Raw genomic sequence first — 22,288 nt, 5'->3', positions numbered from 1 at the left:
CATTAGACACCCGACTCTATGAAGGTCACCAGAGACATCTATATAAAATACATGCACGTTGGACTTTTTACTCCAGAACTGCCATCCCTAGCAAGTATTAGCTTACTGTAAAATATGTACATAGAAAAAGGAAAAAAAATTAACCCCGGAAAAGGGATGGTAATAGCTCTTAAAATTATCACTCTGGTTAATTTTTTTTAAATTAAAAACTTTTGTTTTCAAATAACCAGTACCAATTAACACATTATAACAATCTTGACTATATATATATATATATATATATATATATATATATATATATTTTGAAGATATATCTTCAAAATGGTCACAATTTGTCATCGCATGAAATGCTTCCCTGCAGATTTTCCTGCCTCAACTTGCAGCTATGGATTTAAATAAATCAATCTCCAAATGAAATGTACATACCTGGGAACTGATAGCTGTAACTTGGGGCAAATCCAGGATATCCTCTGCCATATGTCGCAACAAAATTTGGGTAACCTTGAATGTAGAAATGTGAATAAAAGAAAATGGCAGATTAGTAAGGTTTTACTCTTTGCTCCTACATCTAATGTAACATTAACACAGAGGATGGGTGAAAAAGAAATTTGACTTTTACACAAGGTATGAAAGAACACAGTTTACTCTTCTCATGCACAACTGCAAGAAGGTTTCATCCTGAAGGAAAAACAAAACATCTGCAGACACATGTTACTCTTCCTGATCACTTTCTCCTTTTGCTATGCATATGAGATCTGTCACTCATATAATTAACATGCACTTTGGTATCTGAAGTCCAAGGACTGTGCATACTTTTTGGCTAGAAGAATAAATGCCAAATGCTAAGGCTAAACACATAACATAGGTTTGCTCTGACATTTGGAGAGCTTACAATGAATGTACTTTGCCTCAGAGTTATTGACAGTTGGAGATTAAGGTACTAGTAATTCTTCATCCCAGGAGTGTGAAGGACAACAGTTAACACATCAAAGAGTTAGAGGCAGCAATATCAAGGAACTAGAGAGTCAAAGAGGTTTTAGTTTTTCAGGAAGGTAAAATTCAACAGATAAGAAATTTTTCCTGAAGCAATTTGTAACAGCTACAATCAGACAAAGTATTTGCTATTTTCTTATTAGGGCAATACCATTCAAGGACAGTTTGTTGTAAATAAAAATGTGTAAGCAAATATATTGAACAACACATGGTGTCCAATTTAATATAAGGTTTCAGCAGTCACATAACATGGCAGAAACCCGCCCCCAACCACATGCTGGTGTAACACAGGAAAAAAGCCTGTAGAATTTACAGCTACAAACCCCAGAGGTACACTGCAGATGGTGGAAGAAAACAGTGTTGCAAAGAGGACAAAACCATTTCAAGCAATATTACTGAAAGCATGACTGAGATTTGGATAACAGCACTGCAAATTAGAGCAAGCTGGTTTGGTCACATTCTTATTAACAAGTAAACCGGCATCAACTCGCGTTCAGTGGAACCCATTGCTGGCCATGGCTGAGTGTGACACGTCAATTTGCTAGTGTAGACAGGGTTGTCATGCACGGAGACTGTGCCATTTGGCTTTTTTTTGTCCAATAGGCAATCATAGATAAGAATTCTACTGTACTATATAAAGACAGTAGGTTTATCTATGCTCAAGAGAAAAAGCTCCTTCTGGCTCTTTAAGAGTCTAGAGGAGCACCTGGGAATCCCACCCCTTGCACTGGGTAGCATGAGTGACCCTGGAATGCTGAATGGAAATGGCATGAGCACTAGAAGAGGATCAGGAAAGGCTAAATTACATCCACCTCTGTTAATTTCGGTGGCAGCAATGCATACATATAATAAATCAAGGCAGAATTTAAAGCCCCATGGGTTTAAAGACATGAGATTAAGGGGTAGATCTCACTCCCATTGAAGTCCTGAGTCTTGTCCCATTTCTCTGTACGAGTGTTCTATCTATGTTCTTAAATGTACCCTGTCACTGACCGCCTCCAAAAGTTATAAAAACAGCGCACACAGATAGATTTCTCTCTTGCTCCTCCTGTTCAGACAGCGAGGACCCTACTTCATTTATTTTCAATCTCCCTCCAACCCCACCCGCACCCTCCCTCCCAGTGTGGTGTTTTTGAACAAAGACAATCTAAAAAATGTGGTTTTGTTCTGAAGGCAGCAGGGTCCTGGCCAGCCTCACTTCTGGAAATCAAAACTTTTGCCTAAAAAATTCTGTCAGCTGCGTAGGGGTTATGTGTTTTCTTCACACTTTATTTTATTTGCATCGAGGCCGGTAAGTTAACTGCCTTTTCATAGGTTCCATTAGTGCTCCATTTATCAAGGCTAATAGTTACCGTGACCACCTTGTGTTACCCTCTACAAAGCTGGCATGTTTTTCAAACATCACTTACAATTCTCAAACTTCGCCTGCCTAGTTTTAGCAGAAGAGTATTTATATTTCCAGCGCCAATAAACACTGCACAGTCTTTGCCACAATTACTGGGCAGTGCTCAGCTTTCTGCCTTTCTCCCCAAACCCACTGTTTCATCATAAAAGTCTTGATGCAACTCCCTTTGAAGTCAATGGGAATTTTTCCACTGATATTAAAGGAAATTGCATTTGGCCTTAAGTGCATTGATATGTATGGTTGGTTTGTTTGTTTACAACTGAAAATTTCCTTCCAAGGAAATCTCATACCTCTATTTTTATTTGTTCTTTAAGCAGCAACTATTTCTAATACACTTTACAGTTATTTTGCTGACACAGCAAGTCCCTCCATTTCAGATAGAATTTGTATGTTTCATGCAGTTTACCATTCATCATATTTTAAAACCAGAAAATTCAATGCTTGTATGAATTTTGATAACTGCATTAAAGGGGTGCAGGAGAAAAGCAGGCATGTGACCACAACACAGGACACTGGTGCATTAAATAAATATGTACCTATATTAGCTATCTCTTGAATATTTATTTCATAGCTCAACAGCAGGATTCCCTTAGAAATCTATCATTAAATCAGACCTTTCAGAGATAAGCTCTGCAAACCATTTTAAAAACAATAATAGTGATAAATGGATTGTTTGCAAACTAAGCAGCCCCATTAACATCACCGTGAACCTCAATTCTGCAGAGTCACTTCAACCAGAGCTCATTCTCTTTATAAAGAGCAAGTTTTATTTGGACTCTAAAAGATGAGATGATTTGTCAACCTAAAAACTGATTTAGGGTAGCTGGGAGAATGGGCTTGCCACACACAGAACTTGAGATTTTGCATTCTAGTCATTAAGGGCTAGATTGTAACCTACAATCTTCGCTGAGTAAGAGGTGACATGTTATCTGCACTTTCCAAAATGCAGACCAAGGAATGTATTGTGACTCGGAGTATCTGGTTCCTTCCTCACTCTGAAGGGAAGTAATCGGCACAAGGCCTTTTACCACGCGCAGATTACTTTCTCAGCTGTGTGAGTGTGGCACACTGCGGGGCAGAGTTTCAGAGTGAAACCCCCACTTCCTTTCCCTGATCGCCCACCTATGTGATGAGAAGGGCAGTAGCAACGCCACTAAGCCCATTCTTCCCTACCACACAGAAACCCACGGAACTTCACACCTCATTCCCTTGTGCAGGCTTACTGGGCAAGCGATGTTCTTGCCCTAATAGAACAGCCTTGAAAAGAGATACCTAAAGCCAACCACCAAGACAATTGTAAAGACACTTGTGACCCTCTCTTCCCCCCTCCTCCCCCCTGCCAACTGTATCATTTCTAACAACAAAGACAAAACACACAGCTGACTGATAGCGGTTCTAATCTGTATCTCCCATCACAGAACATTCTCTAGGTCAGGCAGATGAAATCATAAATTTATAATACAGCATTACTTCAATTTTCCTCTTCATTTACTGCTGCGATGCACAGCTCTGCTCTAACGAGTCAAAGCCCAATCTGCACAGGGGAAATTGGCTGGCTGCATATCAATAGCACATTAGCACCATGCCCATGTGGATGCTTCATCAAGCCAAATTATGGTCCGGCCGACCTATCCACCATTTCCATTAGCCGCCATTCTCATCTTGCATTGGGCACTGAGCAATTTATTTGCTTCAGTACTTCTAGCAGATGATCAATCTCACAGTAATTATGTCTTGTTGCTAAACTAAAAATCAAGGTTTTGCCTGGATTACCTCCCTTGAAGAGAGATTGTCCTGTCCATGAAAGTGCAAACTTAAATCAACAATCAAACACAGTTTTACAACACAACTTTTACTCAGTTCTGTCTCCCTAACCGAAGATGGCAGATCCTATATATTCCATCTCTTAGGTCAGTTGGAAAGTGTCTCTAGTCTGTTGTTAAATTACTGACCCAACTAGACAGCTCAGATGGAAGCTTTGCTGACGTTCATGCTAACTTAGGGCCAGATCTTTAGCTGGCGGAAGATGCTCAATGGAACATGCCTGAGAATCTGACCCTTAAACTATAGTGGTAAAGTTTTGTCTTTATCTCTGCCACAGATACTGCCATACTTGTAGTTATGTGATTTATTCACAGTTCAAAAAAATACTGGAGAAAATTATTTTTCCCTGCATGGTGTTAATGTGCAATTGATAATGCAGCCAGCCAGTTTTCCCCCGTGCAGATTGAGCTTTGACTCGTTAGACCTGAAAACAAAAGGTTTTGAAAATGTTGTCACAGTGGAAATGCCAAATAAATAAAGTTACCGATTGAACAAAAATGTTTTGTTTAACATTTAAGTGTTTTTTTAAAAATGTTTTTGCATTTTTGTACGTAAAATAGAAGGAAATTACAAACCCAAGTCATTTCAACCAAGAAACTCAGGATGTTTCATTTAGAAAATGTCAAACTGAAATATTTACACTACTTCAGAATTATTTTTCTTCTAAACACAAACAGTTCAGCAAAATAGACAGGAAGTCATGAAACATTTCAGTGTTGCTGAATATTTTTCCACATATATAAGTTCCCACCAAAAAATTTCATCTAGCTTTATACATGATGGAACAGTGAACTCTGTTTTAAATATATACATTGACCAGCCATTACAATTACACTGCATAGCATTTCCTCTTGTAGCTATAGGAAACACATGAAAAACAGCAGTAGAGCCAAATACCACTGTGTAATAAATTCAAGTGGTCTTTAAACAGAAAAGCATCCAATAGAGATGAAACTTGCATTCAGTTTATAGGACAAAATAAATGGGAAATAACATATTACCTATTTTTTTTTTTTACTCAGAATTAATTTTCCTGATGATATCAAAGCACCTAATAAATATTCAACTGTTAAAACTCTGTAAAGAAGCTATTAAAGCCATTTTACCAACAGGGAAACTGAGACACAGAGCAGCTGAGTGATTTATCCAAGATCACACGGCATATCATTAGTATTATTACTTGTATTTCAGCAGTGCCTGGGGGGGCCAGAATCTTATCTTCCCATTAGCCCCTACTCTCACCCCTCCCCAAGAGCCTCTCTCAGCCCCTGAGGAGCCCTTCTTACCCCTCCCAGCTCGTGAGCCTCATGTCTGTTCATCCTGCTTCCCAGTTCCCGGTGCCAAGAGGAGCAGGAGCCTCCATTTTGCCACATCGAGGGCCTGGAATGCATAGCGGGCCCAGGCGTCATGCTGGCAGTGCTCCAAGCCATGTGGCCTATGTGCTATTGCCAGAAGACTACTATACTGGCTGGCACCACCGCGCACGTGACCAGTTAAGGGCTACTGGGTGCAACAAGCCATTTTTTTTATTCCCACTGAGGAATGGTGACCCATGTAGAACCTTCCGGAAACCCACTGATGGGTTGCGAACCATCGTTTGGGGAACACTGACTTGCCCAAGGTTGCGCAGGGAGTCGGTGTCAGAGAAAGGACATTTAACTGGGCTCCAGACTCTCTGTCCTCAGCTCTAGCCACAAGAGCACATTTCTACTCTGTGAGCAGGAGAGTCCCCGAGCCTCGTGGTTAGAGTCCATGTCAACAACTGCAGGGAGAGATGAGGGATCTGGCCCCACCCACTCCACCAGGTTCTGACCCAGGGCCCTCTGGAGTATCGTAAGGATGGCATTCACTACCTACAGTCCAGCTAACAACCTCCCGTGAGTCTCTTCCTACCGCTCTGTCCTTCCCTAAGATGCGTCGTGGCTTGTGATTGTCCTCTGCGACAAAAGCCTCTGTGGGCTAAGGCAGTGGTTCTCAGACTTGTGCATTGGTGACCCCTTTCACACAGCAAGCATATGAGTGCTACTCCCCTTATAAATTTTAAAAAAACACTTTTTTATATTTAACACTATTATAAATGCTGGAGACGAAGCAGGGTTTGGAGTGGAGGCTGATAGCTCACAACCCTCCAAGTAATAACCTTGCGACCCCCAGTTTGAGAACCCCTGGGCTAAGGAGTTCATGCTTCCTGTAATGGTCCCTCCTCCTGGTATAGTCCCTAGCTAGTCATGAGTACAGGTCTGTCTCCTTCTGCCAGATATAGTCACGGCCTGTGCTGCAATGCCTCCTTTTAACACAGCCGCCAACTTTCTAATTGCACAAAACCAAACACCCTAGTGCTGCCTCTTCTCCAAGGCCCTGCCCCCCACTCACTACATTCCCCCTCCCTCAGTGGCTCGCTCTCCCCCACCCTCACTCACTTTCCCTGGGCTGAGGCAGGGCGTTGGGGTGTGAGAGGGGGTGAGGGCTCTAACTGGGGGTGCGGGCTCTGGGGTGGGGTCAGAAATGAGGGGTTCAGGGTGCAGGAGGGGGGTCCAGGGTGGGGGAGAGAGTTGGGGTGTGGGAGAGGGTGAGGGCTCCGGCTGGGGGTGCAAGCTCTGGAGTGGGGCCAGAAATAAGGGCTCTGGGTGTGGGATGGTGCTCTGGACTGGGGCAGGGGTTTGTGCTACAGGAGGAGACTCCAGGCTGGAGGGTGGGGCCGATTTGGAATGTGGGAGGAGGTTGCAGGTTGAGGCAGGGGGTGGGGTGTGGAGGGGTATGGGCTCTAAGCTGGGGATGAGTCATTTGGGGGTGCAGGAAGGGGCTCCAGGCTAGGGGGGTCAAGGGATTCAGAGTGCAGGAGAATGCTGAGAGTTGAGGCAGGGGGATTGGGGTACAAAAGGGGGTGAGGGCTCTGGGCTAGGGGTGCAGGATCTGGGGTGGGGCCAAGAATAAGGGGCTCAGGGTGTGGGAGGGGGCTTTGGGCTGGGGAAAAGGGTTGGGGTATGTGTGAGGGCTCTGGGATGGGGCTGAGAATGAGGGATTTGGGGTGCAGGAACCGGCTCTGAGTTTGATGGTGAGGGGGTCTGGGGTTGGGGTGTAGGCTTATCTCTGGTGGTTCCCGGTCAGCGGTGGTGTTAAGGCAGGATTCCTGCCTGTCCTGGAATCATGGACCATGCTCTGCACCGGAAGTTCCCAGCCAATGGGAGTGTAGAGCCAGTGCTCAGGGTCGGGCCCCCCCGCTTAGGAACCAGACCTGCAGCTGGCCGCTTCCAGGGCACAGCGTGGTGCCAGACCAGGTAGGAACTAGCCTACCTTAGCTGGGCAGCATCACTGACCGGACTTTTAATGGTCCAGTCAGTGGTGCTGACTGAAGCTGCCAGGGTCCCTGGGTGTTCCGGTTGAAAACTGAACACCTGGTCACCCTACCTCTTAAACCCTCCTCCAGCTGGAGCATGCCAAGCAGGCCCGTTGGGTCAGGGCTTCCTGGGCCCAGAGCTCTTTCCTTACCCGTGTCCCTAGCGTTGGGTTTATCCACGCCATCATTAAGTAGCCGCCTCATAAAAAGAAACAGCATTTATGCTGCACAAGCCTTTACTTAGTCTAATACGAAGGAAAGGAAAGGATATATTTTAAAATTTCTCACCAAAACCAAAACAAAACTGTCCACACAATCAACAAATCAGCAGTGCTGCACCTGGAAGTTTTCTGTCTTTACCTGCATGATGGGCAGAGCAAGATAAACAAAACTCACTGTTGAGCTGTGAATAATCTGAACACGTCCAGGCTCACAGATCCTTGCTTTTAAAATCAATTCAAATGTTCAAATCAATAAAAGCAAATTATAGTTTCCCCAACACAAGTAAGCAGTGCTCAGTGGCTTATCTGCGTTATTATTTGAAGGATACAATGTATCTATGGAACAGTTAACCCAACACCTTCTGATTATGCAGCTTGTTGTGAAGGGCTGCTGTCAAAGTGGTTGTTTAAAGTGTTTTCTCTGGTCTATAAAAACGGCCTGGTACTGAAGACATCCCATTTCAGGTATTCTGGCGCCAGCACAAATTATATATTACTCTAAGTTTTAAGATGCTGGAAGAGAAGGCTTAGCCCTCAAAGCGCTTGTTTAGACTGCGGTTAATTTACACCAGTGCAGTACTGTGCTGATGCTAGTATCTATCACAGACATCCTGCATTGGTATAAGAAGTGGTTTGCATTATGGTGCAAGGTATTTACTACAACATTGCAGTATGTCTCTGCCAGCAGGTTGTACTGGCAGCCATGCTGGTGCAAGAATCCCCCAGGTAAACTATACCTAAGTCTCACATTTAAAATACCTAGTACAGGAGTTCTCGACCCCTCAAGGGGTCGCCCGTTTATTACATGGAGAGTCACGAGCTGTCAACCTCCACCTCAAACCCCAACAGGGCTGACTCAGCCATTCATCCTTCCAATGTAGATAAACATGTGATACTCAGATTCGGAGGAGATCTTAAAATCAAGGCCCTGGCACCTCTGGATGGATAGTAAGGGCCTCACAATGCTTTCAGTAATAGCTTGCTTGCCTGTCTCTGGCCAAAATGCTCCCCACCCTCTTGTGCAATGGGCTGCAGAGGTAGCTGGATGTCAAGGTTGGAAGGGACCTCAGGAGGTCATCTAGTCCAACCCCCTGCTCAAAGCAGGACCATCCCCAGACAAATTTTTACCCCAGTTCACTAAATGGCCCCCTCAAGGGTTGATGCTCAAACCACTGAGCTATCCCTCCCCCCAATAGTTGGTGTTTGCACAAGCCTCCTTTGTGATGAAAGGCACTATCTGTAGATATTTAAACAACATCTCCCTTTGCATCCCTCTCCCAAACATCTTCACATCTTCTTTTCTGCCTCTTCTTTGCCCTCAAAGAGTTCTCTTACTTTCTTCTGTGTGGAAACATCCTCATTTAAAGTACATTCCCTCTTCCAAGCTCTTCAGCCGTGACAAATATAGGATTTCTCCACCACCTTATGCTTGTACTGTGAGGGGTGATGCTCAGTTGTAAAAGGTCCAGGTCCTCTGATGTTTATACACAGCAGCATTATTATTAAGGGGAGGTGATTTTTGACTGAGAGGCATCTTTCCGTTTCCAACCACTCCAAAATGACTGGATTGGTGTATGAGGGGCACTGTAATCTCATAAGTGGATAGATCAGTGGCTTTCAATCTTTCCTGTCATGTACCACGTTACAAAATTAAAGGTTTTGGGATGCCCATGCAGAAAGGGAAAGTGGCTATGACCCTCGAATTGAGAACCCATAGTCAAGGTGCATGCGAAATAAAGATAATTCCCAGTGGTGAATGGGGGAGATTATGTATTGAGGAGCAACTACGGTGGAGGAACATCTGCTACAGAGCAGACATGTTCTCCCTTCCTCTCTTTCAGTCCAAACAGTTGATCTTCCTCCTGTTACAAAGCAAATAGAAGAGTTAACTGAATGGCGACTATGGCTGTTTAAGAAGATGCTGAATGCTACAAAAGGTGCTACATTTTGGAGGTTAGAAAGGTTCCTAAATACTCTGCAAGACACCCAGGAGATGTACGCCTAATAAAGAGTTCCCCTTCCCTAATTTCGTCCCAGAGGCAGCTTCTCCTCTATTAAACAGACTCTGATGAGGGTAGTGGGGAGAAGGAATGACTTTCCTTGAAGGGCACAAGTTTCTTTTATGCATGAGCTCAGCCTACCTAAATTGAACATGTGCAATAATGCAGAGCCCCAGTCTGGCTTATGCAATGATATAAAACGTCTCTTGGAGACTTTCTGAAATTTGGTGTTCCCATCAGGTAGCATTCCAAGGATATACACTTTATGGGCTAAGCGTTTCGGTCTCTGGAAGGATTTGCAATTTAAAGGGGTCCAGCTTTATTATTAACATCAGTACTTCTAAGGTACCCATCACTACAGGAAGCTTGATAAGAGTCCCGCAAGACTCAGGATCAGCTGAGTCGCTCGGGGTAGGAAGTTCCACAGTAGGTTGCATTCCACTGAAAACCCCCATGAGTTTGACTCGGGGCTCTCTTTGCTGTGGCATTCTCAGCAAATGGCACTGCTGGAGGAGGTTTGTCAGTAATGTACACCATTTAGGGCTTTTTAGATATGCATGTGGCCATAGGACCTGGGAAAGGTCAGTAACCAATGCAGACACAGCGGCAGTGGTGCAATGTGATCATATTTGTATGCTCTATATTAAAAGAGGTCAAAGATGCCCTGCGTGGTTCAGAGCTGCTGGCTGGATATGGTAATAGGGCATTAGCTGGATAGGATGTGGCTTCTTGAGTGCCTGCTGGATGACTACAAGTTTTAGTGTTGTGGGAAGCCAACTCTTCCTGCACAAGTCATCTCCGCTTTCAGCCAGATGAGGACCCTGTGTGCTACCACTAACTATAAAGGGCACAGACCCAATTCACAAGCAGTCGCATGGGCTTCCTGCTGTATTTCCAGGGCTTTTACTTGTGACTCTAGCCCAAACTGAATCCTCCACTGATGCTGGCCCTGCATCTGTATTGGAGAGATTGTCTCGGAGTCCACTACTCCTTCCTGTGAAGGAGGACATCAGGGAGTAGGCGATAGTTGGGCTTAAAACCGCTCCAACTTGCTCTTTCGGCAGAGTGGTTAAATAATGTTCTTAGTCTCCCTGAAGGGCATGTCTCTTACACTGGATGACAAAAAGACTGAGACAGCCCAGTAGCAACTGTGGCACAGGGCTCAGTCTGCCTACGCTCTTAGAGAGGATACGTCCTTTTAAAAAGTACTCTGATCTTATTCCAATCAACCAATAATCACGGAACATGGCTATGTACTTCTCGGTTCCAGCTGCTGCTGGATTCTTGGGGCAGCAATGATTAATGAGGAAGACCAACTTCCTTAATAGCTCTGAGGGAAGCACTATGCACTCTTTCCTTTGAGTGGTCTGGTGTATTCTTTCTTCTGATTTTCTTTTCTTTCCGTGAGCTGCATCTGGAGAAGGTGACCTTGGACAAGGGCTTCTGGAAAGCCATATAAAAACTTTCAAGAGCAGTTCTGGTTCACTCAGTCTCCGTGAAACTAAATGTCTAAAGCTAGTAATGAAGTAATTCTGACACAGGCCTCTTGGGATCTTAGCAAAATATTCAGCTACTTCAAAATCTCCCTCTGGCAATGTGTTAATTTGTATGCCTCATTGTTTGACGGGTTAATTACACCCTTCTTCCTCTCAGGGATTGGGCCTCATTGCACGTCATTGCCAGGGGTTGGAAATCAAAAATTCCTCACTGAGCCTTTTGCTGACATGCCCAGTTTCCAACCTTGAAGTGTACTTTTACCGCCAACCCTTGAAAAATGGGAGTTAAAACGGTCATGCAGATAGGCTTGGACTTCTGTGCTGTGACTTTGTTATTTAGCAAGTATTTAATATGGTGCCACTACAGCAATCAGGAGCTTGGAGAAGGAAAAAAAAAATAGCTAGAGCAGATAGTTGAGTATGTGGCCTTCAACAAGAATCAGTCATTCATTCAGAGCAAGTCCCCATGATTTGAAATATAATAAGAGCATGTTAAGAATGGTCCTGTGAAAACCAGTGGAACAGAACCAGTGTGGTTGATCTAATGACATCATAGATTGCACATGAGTGACAGATACCTGTATGCCAACAAAGGAATTTGCCAAAATGCATACATATTGTTTGCTTTCAATAGAAATAAATGTACTAGCCCAAGGTTTCTTTCATCATCTCTTAGTTTTAATGTTCAAAGCAACCTTATTCAGAGATAGCCCTAGTGAAAATTAGTCATAATATGCCTCAGGGTTAAATTCTCCTTTCAGATCACTGTGCTGGGCTCTGGCTCTGAAAATTCTTCTTGTTCAACATGCACTGATCTCTCATTGATGTCAAAGGAAGAACAGAACATTAGGGTCAGGATTCACAATAGTGAACTGAAAAGAGAATTTTGCCCTTGGTCCTTCTGCCTAGGCTATAATTCCACTGCGTCTCTTTTAAATGCAGATGACCGAGCCCTGTCTTGGAGAATTAGCTAACAAGGTTGCATTCAACCAACTCCTGTGAACAAAAAACTAGACACCATCGCAGAGCAAAGTGCTAAAAAGCATGAAAGTAGATAGTTGAAATGAACATGGGTCTAGTAGAACAGGATGAATAATTTAACCCTAAATTTTAAATTTCCAAAATTGAGAATCACATTAAGAGAGAGAAGTTGGGGGCAGAGGAAAAGAATAAAATATGCTCATCTGAAGAGACTATTCTATTGCATCCACGAACAGATCAGCTTCAAGGCCCCTGAACTGACCTACTAATTCAGGGTAAAAAACATACACCGTGGGAAAGTCCTTTCTCAGTCTGGTGGTGCCTGACTTCAGGCACATCAATAAATAGCCTGATTGTTGCAGGTATTGAGCACGCCCAACTTCCAGTGACTTCAGCGTGAATGCCTTGTGTTCCACGGCTGGAAGAAGTTAGGCCACTTGCACCCTGACCCTGCAATGAACTTCGTGTGGGAAGAACCCTGAACCGCTCCATTAGAGCCAAGGATCCAGTCATTCAAAGATCATTGAAGGACTTGGGGGCCTTATCTAGATGCCTAACTTTAGACATCACCCACATTTTGGAAGATTTCAGCCTTTATCATTTAGTAGATTGAGAAGGGGTGAGGACAACACTTACAAATCCTAGATTAAAAACAGAGCCACAGCCAGCTTAGTTTGTTTTCCTTCCAAGGTACCGATTGGCTTCCCAGGTTATAAGCCTCTCTCGTGGGGACACCAACACCCCACCTGTGTGCCAGCTACAGCAGAGTACACCATCATTTCAGCCTGCTGGCATGCACTGATTGAACAGCAGGGGAGCGATATCCTGGTTCCCTTAATCTAACTGCTTCCACTGAAGGAAGTACGGGCTATTCGGGATCTCTTCCCCCTCTCAGCTGTTGTTATGCAGCATCTACCATAATGGCGCTCCAAACTTCAGATTGCAGCTTCTAAGATCAACCTCAGTACAAATACAATAATTCTTTATTATTCTTAATGACAACAGTTCACAACGCTTCACAAGTCAGCCCTCCCCTCACCAAAAAAAATCATGAGGTTGGCTTAAAAATCATGACATTAACAAGTATCAGTGTAGGATTCTTTTTATTTGTCCTTTGGCATCTTTAAAAAACTTATTTTATAGATATAGATAGATACACACACATGTACATATGAAAGTTGAGATTTTTGGGTAATAACATGATTCCAGCAGGTAGGGGGTGTTAAGAACCCTCTCCCTCCAATCTCAAGTCAGATGATAAAATGGTGAGAGTTGGTAACACTGGTTCAAACAAACTCCAGGACCCTGGGCTGGTTAGTGGAGCAGGAAGAGGAACATTAAACACAATATAGAGGAGATAAGAGTGGAGGATGAACCCATCTGTTGCAGAATTTGCAGGGAGCTTTAACATGTCCCTTTCTCCTGCAGGGTGAATTCCACAGAACAACACTGAGTAGGGAAAAGGCCAGGAGAGAAAAGGTTTCAGGACTGCAGGCAATGGAGGCAGTGTGGCCTAGTAGACAGAGCACAGCATTAGGACACAGAAGACCTGGGTTCTACTCCTCGCTCTTCCACTGGCCTGCTGGATGACCTTGGGCAAGTTACTTCCCCTCTCTGTGCCTCAGTTTTCTCATCTGTATAATGGGGAAAACTATGCTTTTTTTTTGGTATCTCCTTTGTAAAATGCTTTGGGATCTATGGATGAAAGAGCTTTGGACTGGGACTCAAGAGACCTGGGTTCCATTCCTGGCTGTGCCATTGGCCTGGTGGGTAAGCTAGATACATTTTCCAACAGGGGTCTCAGCTTTGCTGATCCCTCTTTCCACTCTCCATCATTAAGTATCGTTGGTGGTTAACCCACCCATTAAGTGAAGGAGTAGGGAAAAGAAAAATCACACAGACTTTGGACTTTTGTTTAGTTAGTACAGGAAAGACTCAGTTCTGCCTAGGAAACACCTTCAAGCACCCTCACTCTATGAGCACAACAGAGGTCAACCACTGGAAAAGTTAAATATTACAAAGGGCGGGGGGGAGATTGAGCAGTAATGTATGTTTTTCTAAAAATACGCTGGCAATGGATTTGCTGCATCCTGACTCAGTAACTCTGAAGAAAGTACATAAAGAGGTTGTCAGATTATATAGAAAGAAGAAACTATCTAGGCAGAAACAAATGAGAACCAATTATAACTAAAAGACCTCCTGAACAAATAGAATTTTGCCATTAAATATCATTTATCCCATTTAATTAGTATTTTCTGGACACAATACTCCAAACTAAAATACCGTTCTGTCTCTTTGAAACTTGTAATTATTGTTGCGACCTGCACTATTATGCATCTCCTCTGCTTTCTCTATCCTGCATCCCATTTAAAGCTGCAAGATTTTCAATTATCTATGCTGAACTGTCAAAGACACCTTTAAGAGAAGGGGAATAATGTGTGACTCAATTCCTCTAAAAAAGAAAAGAGATCATTTTTAGTCAGAATGAACATGCTGCATCTTTCATCATTCTATTTTTGTGAATAAGAGTAAAACAGGCTATTTAAAACATCCATTTAAATGCAAATTTTGATATCCCGAGAAGAAAAAAAGAAAGTTAATCATTTACCATAGACAGGATTATTTCCCCACTCCCACCGTTAAAATTTCAGAGTTGCACACTGTATGTAAGCTCAGTAATTCACGCACCTCTGCACCTTTAAATGGAGAAGACAACACAGGTAGATGCTTTCTCTTTAGTATTTCCATGGCTACTTCACACTTACCCAACATTCCCATCCCTAGCATAAAAGCGTCCATGGTATATGGTAATCCTCGTGCCCTTCCTCTTGTCCCTGGTGGAAACATCACTTCTTTAGGTTGTGCTTTCTTACATTCTACCTATTGAGCAGAAACATGTACAAATGAGATGCAAATGAATTCCATGTAAATGTCAAATGCAGAACTGAGCTAGATAAAGGGGAAAAATTATTTTTAGCTTTGTTTTTTTTCCCCAGATGTGAACTTTAAAAATAGTCCACCAGTGTAAACGAGTCTAAAAAGAATAATATGTGCATGTCTCTTTAAACACATAGCAAAACTCTGTTAAAATGATAAAATGCAGGTTTAATAAGTTTTCCTGTTTCTGAAACAAAAACCTATGCTCTGTTTACTCTCAAATGATTCTTTGCAGGCATGGAATGAATGAAGGAAAGTCATTGGCACAGTTCTATTACGAGTGATAACAGAAAACGACTATTGGTGATCATTACAGAAAGCTCCATTTTAAATGTGAATAAAGAATCAATATTTCTACTCGACAGAGGAATTTCTTTAAATCCTACCAGTAAATGATCCACATTCTCTCTCTTCTAGTTATTCCCTTTATCATTTGAAGTTTCTTAATACCATTTAAATCATAAAACAAATCTCTAATTAATAACTCTTTAAAATCTTGCAAACACGAGCGTAACCAAAAGTACAGGGGTGCTTTGACAGTGTGAGCTTCAGAACAGATTTTTGTCTCATGCACCAGAACCAATCCCGTGTAGAAGGCATGGAATAAAGAATCAGAAGACGTGGGATCTAGGTTTGGGCTCTCCCATTGATTTGATCCTTAGACAAATCCCTTCACTTCTCAGTGAATTTTCTGTCTCTCCTCCCACCCTTTGTCTGAATCGGTCCATTTAGAACTCAAGCTCCTGGAAATTGCTTCTTAAGACATGTTTGTATAGTGACTAGCACAGTGGGGCCCTGACCTTGGGCCTCTTGTCACGATTGTAACGCAAATTACAAAAACATCTGCTTTTCCGGTTGTGGATTGAACACACCAACCTCTGACTTACAGCAATGAAGAACAGAATTGGCAATGTTTAGCATATGCAGATTTGGCTGATGGATTCACTTTAAGCAGAGAAACGTCTCTTCCACAGGCCCCGCTACTTGAATGAGCAGGCACAGGTGAGCGTGCTTCCTACGTGAAAACAGGTAATTACACCAGAGAAAACCAGGGAGGTAGAACAACATGGCTAAATGCCTCTGTTCCTAATAGCCCTATCAGTGACTGTGTATTCATTGTCTTATGAAACCTGACCGCCTGTTCCTAGGCAACCTGATCAGTGAAAATTTCAGGTTTACATAATTTTCATTTAGGTAACATGAAGGTTAACTGACTGTAATGGGAGTATTTTAAACAAAACCACCTACTCTTCCACTTTCTATTGCAAACCCCACGACAGATCTTATTTACTTAGCTTGCTCGCAACACTTCACAAAGCAATAATGCTCAGATTCCGCCAAAAACGATGTCAAAACACTCGCATCTTGCCAACAGATCTGCCAGAATCCATTGAACTTTGAAATGAAATGCCTCTAGAGTTCTTCTGATGTCACTGTTCTGCCAGTGAGGGTCTGGGTCAGGATTGTTCAGTGAGTACAGTGGGAGAAAAGCAGGGAAAGGAAAGGGGAGCCACTGGAGGAAACTGGAAGTATTTGAGTTTTATGATTAAAGCGTACAGGAAACCTGGGTTCCACACCATGGGTGCTGGAACTAGGGGTCCTGCCACACCCCATGACTTGAAGTGGTTTCCATCATAGACAAGTTTACAGTTTGGTTCAATGACTCAGCACCCCCACTATACAAATTGTTCCAGCACCCCTGTTCCACACACCCCCACCTCTGCCACTGACTTGCTTTAGAATCCTATACAAGTGGCTTCATTTCTCTGTGCCTCAGTTTCTCCATCTGCAAAATGAGGACTATATGCATTCTGCAACACAGGTGCGTTGGGACTGGAAGTCAGATGTGCAAAACATTTTGCAGTCCTCAGAAGGATGCTGCTATGTAAAGAAAAAGCATTGTTACTGTGAGTGCTCTTTGCTGGATATATGAATTGTGGGTGACGGATGAGACTAGCTACAAAAGATTTAAAATGAGGCAGGGAAAATAGGTTAAACAGACATTATGAACGAGAGAGACATCTCAAATGGAGACACCCGCTCTCTGCATGTCCTGTAAACTCAGGTAAAGACATGGCAGTACCAGCAGTGTATTCCTTCCTCTTCTCTTCAGCGACGGTGATGGTAGCAGTGAGGGTATGGCTACACTTGAAGCGGCAGCACTTTGAAGTGTGAGTGTGGTCGGAGCGCCAGCACTGGGAGAGAGCTCTCCCAGCACTGCACGTAAACCACATCCTCTGGCTCCCAGCGCTGCAGCACTGATTACACTGAGGCTTTACAGTGCTGTATCTTGCAGCACTCAAGGGGGTGTTTTTTCACACCCCTGAGCGCGAAAGTTGCAGTGCTGTAAAGTGCCAGTGTAGCCATACCCCGAGTCCTCAGTGAAGGAATACATCCATAGGCAGAGGGAGAACCAAGCAAGTGACTTTCCCACCATTTTAAATAATGGGTCTGTTCTCATAGCTTCAGGCTCCCCGCTGTTTAGAACAGCACAGAGGGATCAACTTCGATTTGCCCTCTTCCCTTCTCCTCAAAAGGTTTATTGGTTCACAATGTCCGGGGCTGTGTGAATGAGAGCTTCATGGACAGCCACCAGACTGAGTGATAAGGTTTCACTGTAGTCTCTTTTAAAGAAAGAGACAGAAAGAGAAGAAAAAAAGAAAAAAATCCTTCCACATTTGTTAATTCAAAATCTCAGCATAGGCCTCTGGAGGTGTATGTTGCATCTATCTAGAGAAGAGGACGGTTAAGGCCCTGGACTGGGACTCAGACAATCTGGGTTTCAATTCCCAGCTCTGCCACAGATTTACTGTATAACCCTGGGTGAGTCACTTAATCCCTCTGTGCCTCATGCTTCTCTGGCTCCCATGTGTTTGTGAAATATTCAGATACTATGGAGATAGGGACCATATAAGTATCTAGATAAATATAAGAGAAACAGACCAAAAAGAAAAAGTAATGGAGAAACAGATCAAACGGAAGAAGAACAGGACCTACCACACTCCCAAGCTTGACTGAGGGTCTCTTTTCCCCACAAATTCAACCCTGCACTTGAAGGCACTAACCTGTTTACTGTGTTAGTTAGGAATGAAGCTCAGAATTCCCCCACTTTCTTAGCACTATCTGGAGTGGCCCTTAAAGAGGGCTGCTTCACCTCGCAGCAATTCAGGCAACCATCAGCTTCCATTTCGGTTCATAATGGTTTACTCTCCATAAAGTTCTCATTAAGATTTAGGTTCTAGCTCCCCCTAAATTCAAAGTAAAGCTCAGGGGAAACTTATTGTTTATTTTATTGGTTTGTATTACAGAAGTACCTAGAGGCTAGGGCTCCATTGTGCTAGGCACTAAACAAACACAACACAGTCACTGTCTAGAAGAGCTTACAATTTCAGTGTTAACGAATATAGACAACAGGTGGATACAACAGATGGGGGAAACACATGGAAACAATGACACACTCTCATAAAAACAGTGGTCGTAGCAAGCCAGCCACCTAGCCACTGTTGACTTGGGGTTTTTTTTGGTAGACATCACGCAGTGGACAGTTTTAAGGAGGACCAGAAAGGCTGGAATGTGAAACTGACCCTAAATTCAAGCAAAATGCTATAATCTTTGACAACCTTTCAATAACGTTTCCAGTGAGTTTCGACTCTAAATGCAATATGGCAGGCTTCCCATGAATTTGAGTTTTGTGTCCAACAGTTGCCATCTCTCTTGTTGAAACCCGAATGCCCATGGAAAAAAACTTTGATGTTACCTCCTCCCTGCTCCCAGATCATCCTATAAAAGCCAGGGTCCTTCCTCAGGCAACAAGTACACAACACAATCCCATGTTCTCGTGTGTTCTCTCTAAGTATCAAATGAAAAAGTCCAGCAACCACCTCTGCAACTTCTCTTTGCTTGTTTTTAATCACAGGGCTATTTATCAGGAGTACACCCAATTCAATTTCCTCAGGCAAATTCAAGTGGAGTGATCAGTGGAGGTGTATCATTTCATTTCTCAATCATCTTCTTCAGCTTCACCATTGCTCAAAATGTCACGGAGTCATTGGTTACACCTCAAAGCAGTTTTCATTGCAAATATTCAGAATGATAAAAAACAATCTAGTCTGGCTAGAGGGACAATTAACAGGAAAATGAAGTTTGGATTAACACCGTTAGAAACAATAACCCAGTAATTAGCTTCTGCAACCACAAAACAGACTACCGCTGGTTTCAGAAAGATGATCTTAATTTACGATTTTCACAGCCCACAAGGACATAAGGAGAATGTTAGCAAGCTGCAAATAAGTTTTAACTTGGAATTAAAAATGAAAAACTCACTGGGGGGAAAAAATGCCACTCTTAAAACCCTGGAAATGAACATACCCAATCAACACTCAAGATAATCTCAAGAGATTAAGCATTCTTCCCTGAGCTGGGAATGGATCCTTCCGGGTGGGGATTTAACACTCATGCAAGATGCTGGATTGGCAACCCTGGTTAACTCTCTTACCACAAAGGAGTGTGCAGCACAAGCAGGGGCAACGTCAGCTTTCTCTGCATTGCTCTGTCAATTTGCCCCCAGTCTGACTTCTAGGGAGCACCTTTAATGACAGCTGAACACTTTTCACCTATGGATCTCAAACTGCTTTACAAAAAAATGACTAAAGCATTATTATCCCTGTTTTGCTGATGGAGAAACTGAGCCACCGAGAGGGGGAGTGACTTGCTCCAGTGGATCAGGAGCTAGACCAAGAACAGATCCCAAGACTCAGCTCACCTGGCTAGTGCCCTGCCTCAGACAGTACTTCACTCTCCATGCTGATGTAGATCCTTGACCTCTGCCACAGGCCTAATGGTCACCATACCTCTCTGCTGACACTTGCAGCGGAAAGGTCTGTCACTGTCAGCTGCAGAGTTGTTTTTCTTTTCTTGTGATAAGACAGACCTTTTCATTGGGAACTCAGTGGAGATTACCAAACTGATCCCATACAAGTCCTTGAATGGGCATCAGATGGTGACAACTTTTGGTCACTACCAACCTGGGCCAGAAGAAGCTGCCATTGTACGCTGACCTGAGAAATGCAGAGCAGTTGGTTACGTACCCCATGCTTCATCATGTAGCAAATGGTTCATGCTGGGATCAAATAAAATCCACTAGACCATGCTGAATCTGAAGACAACCATGTACTATCAGTGACATCACATGATACTATCGAGGACATTTTTACTGAACTGGGAAGTGCCAGTGGATTTCAGAAAGTGTATAGAGAGAAAGAGAGATTTCAAAGTTAGGCCACTCCCAACTCCCTGGTTAATGTGGGCAATCAGCACATAAATCTGGATATTAAACATTCTTCATTTCAGCGTTTGCAGTTCACCTTAATAATCTCCAGATTTTGGCACCTTCCCTGCATGGGGGATGTTCTTCAGGCTCAGTTAACTAACAAAGGAAGTTTTAGCTCTCAGGCGAAAATAGCAGAGAAGCTAAAATTCACTGTTTTTGTTTAGTCTGGTCTTGGGAATTAATATTACACTGGAGTATTCTTGGATCAGGACTGAGCAGGCAAACTTGCTGGAACCATGGGCTGTCAAGATGGGGAGTGAAAAGCCTGCTGTACCCAGCATAACAAAACGAGCTGTCAGCTCTCAACACCAAGATGTTTCAGGAAAACATGGCTACAACTTATGAGAGAAACCAGAGCTATTTTGGGAGAAGCAGCCAGGGGAGAGGGAGTGTTCTTGTATTCACAATGCACAAAAAACCGCTTGCCACCCAAAGACAAGGCAACCTTGTCTTGCCAGCAAGGAATAACTGACAACAAGTTGGATTAGTTTACCTCTGAGATGTCACATTGTTCATGCAACTGCAAGGCACAACCACTGTTCATGTAATACTAAAATCTATATTCAGCTAGTAATGCTGTAAGGTCTATTTACATGAGGGAATAGAGGGAAATGTGTTTTTTTTTTTTTTTTTTTTTAAAAAGTCCTTCAAAGTTTGGAAAACCAGAGGTGGGTAGTATGGAATAATTGATCACTTAATAGATGCTCAGACTGTGACCGGGAGGTCAGTGACTGCAGGAGAGAATGGAACAACATCTTCCATATTTTCTTGGGATAGATCACTCTAATCTGTCCATTAAAGTACTTGACAAGTCTTAGCATTGGTGCAGTCCCTCTTCTTTGCTGTATACCCCGTGGCAAGCCCCTCATCCCCACCCCCACCCCCAATCCAGCAGGCTTTGAAAAACAATTTAATCACGGCACATCCCATAGTCTGCAGCAGTTAAATGCACCATGTCTGTGTTGTCTTTTTGTGTCTTTCTTTTGGAGGAAGGCATCTAAGTTACAGGCATTCTGCAGTGTCCTTCACTCAGACCTACACCGCCTTGTGATCTCTGAGGGAGCCGCTGCCTGGCATGGCTTAGAGAACAGACAAACCTGAACAATCCCACAGCATTCGCTTCTAAAACAACTTCAGTCCAGCCTTGCCTCCTCTACTCCCTCTTCTGCAGGCCTTCAACCAGCCTGAACGAGAATACATCTGCAGCCAGTGCCTATCGTTACTGCCAGACGCTTCACACTGCAGTCCATAACATTGGCGTAATATAATCTCCCAGAACCATTAGCAATGTATTTGGCTCAATGGCCTGGTGAAAGCAATTTTGGAATGTAAGATCATGATAAGAAGCCAAGTTTTGCTGCAGCTTGATGTGACCTGTGGCATCCTAGCTGTACACATCATCTGTAGCAGTAATCCAGTAGTGCCTAGAACCTCATTCAGGGTCGGGTCCCCATCGTGCTATGCTCTTATGGACACATAATGAAGAGGCAGTCCCCTTCTACAAGGAGTACACACATCAAAAGCCACTATGGCCCCGTGTCAGAGCTAGGGACTGGAGCTGGGACTCCTGTGTTTAATTTCTGGCTCTGCCACTAACTTGATACATGATGTAGTCACGTAAAACTTTTTGTGACTCAGTTTACCTATGTGTAAATGGGGAGTGATAATACCTTGCAGAGTGCTGCTGAGCATAACAAATGCGCATGCTTTGAGATCTTCATATAACAGGTACTAGAAAAGGACAAAGTGTTGTTACTGAGGCACT

The 22,288-nt window shown here is 43.3% G+C and overlaps 1 protein-coding gene across 3 annotated transcripts in view; it reads right to left on the bottom strand.

Annotated features, from left to right (window-relative positions):
* Positions 1 to 22,288, bottom strand: part of MSI2 (musashi RNA binding protein 2) — a 397,445-nt gene that overhangs the window by 58,703 nt on the left and 316,454 nt on the right. For all 3 annotated transcript variants that reach the window (XM_032779390.2, XM_075074083.1, XM_032779380.2), the window contains 2 exons: positions 15,023 to 15,137; positions 427 to 501 (listed from right to left, as the gene is read on the bottom strand). In XM_032779390.2, coding sequence (XP_032635281.2) covers positions 427 to 501; positions 15,023 to 15,137 — 190 coding nt within the window. The remainder of the gene's footprint in view (positions 1 to 426; positions 502 to 15,022; positions 15,138 to 22,288) is intronic.

This window comes from Chelonoidis abingdonii, chromosome 20 (genome assembly GCF_003597395.2).
Source record: "Chelonoidis abingdonii isolate Lonesome George chromosome 20, CheloAbing_2.0, whole genome shotgun sequence".
NCBI lineage: Eukaryota > Metazoa > Chordata > Testudines > Testudinidae > Chelonoidis > Chelonoidis abingdonii.
Note: the sequence above shows the minus strand (reverse complement) of the source record. Positions and strands in the feature narration are given on the sequence as shown.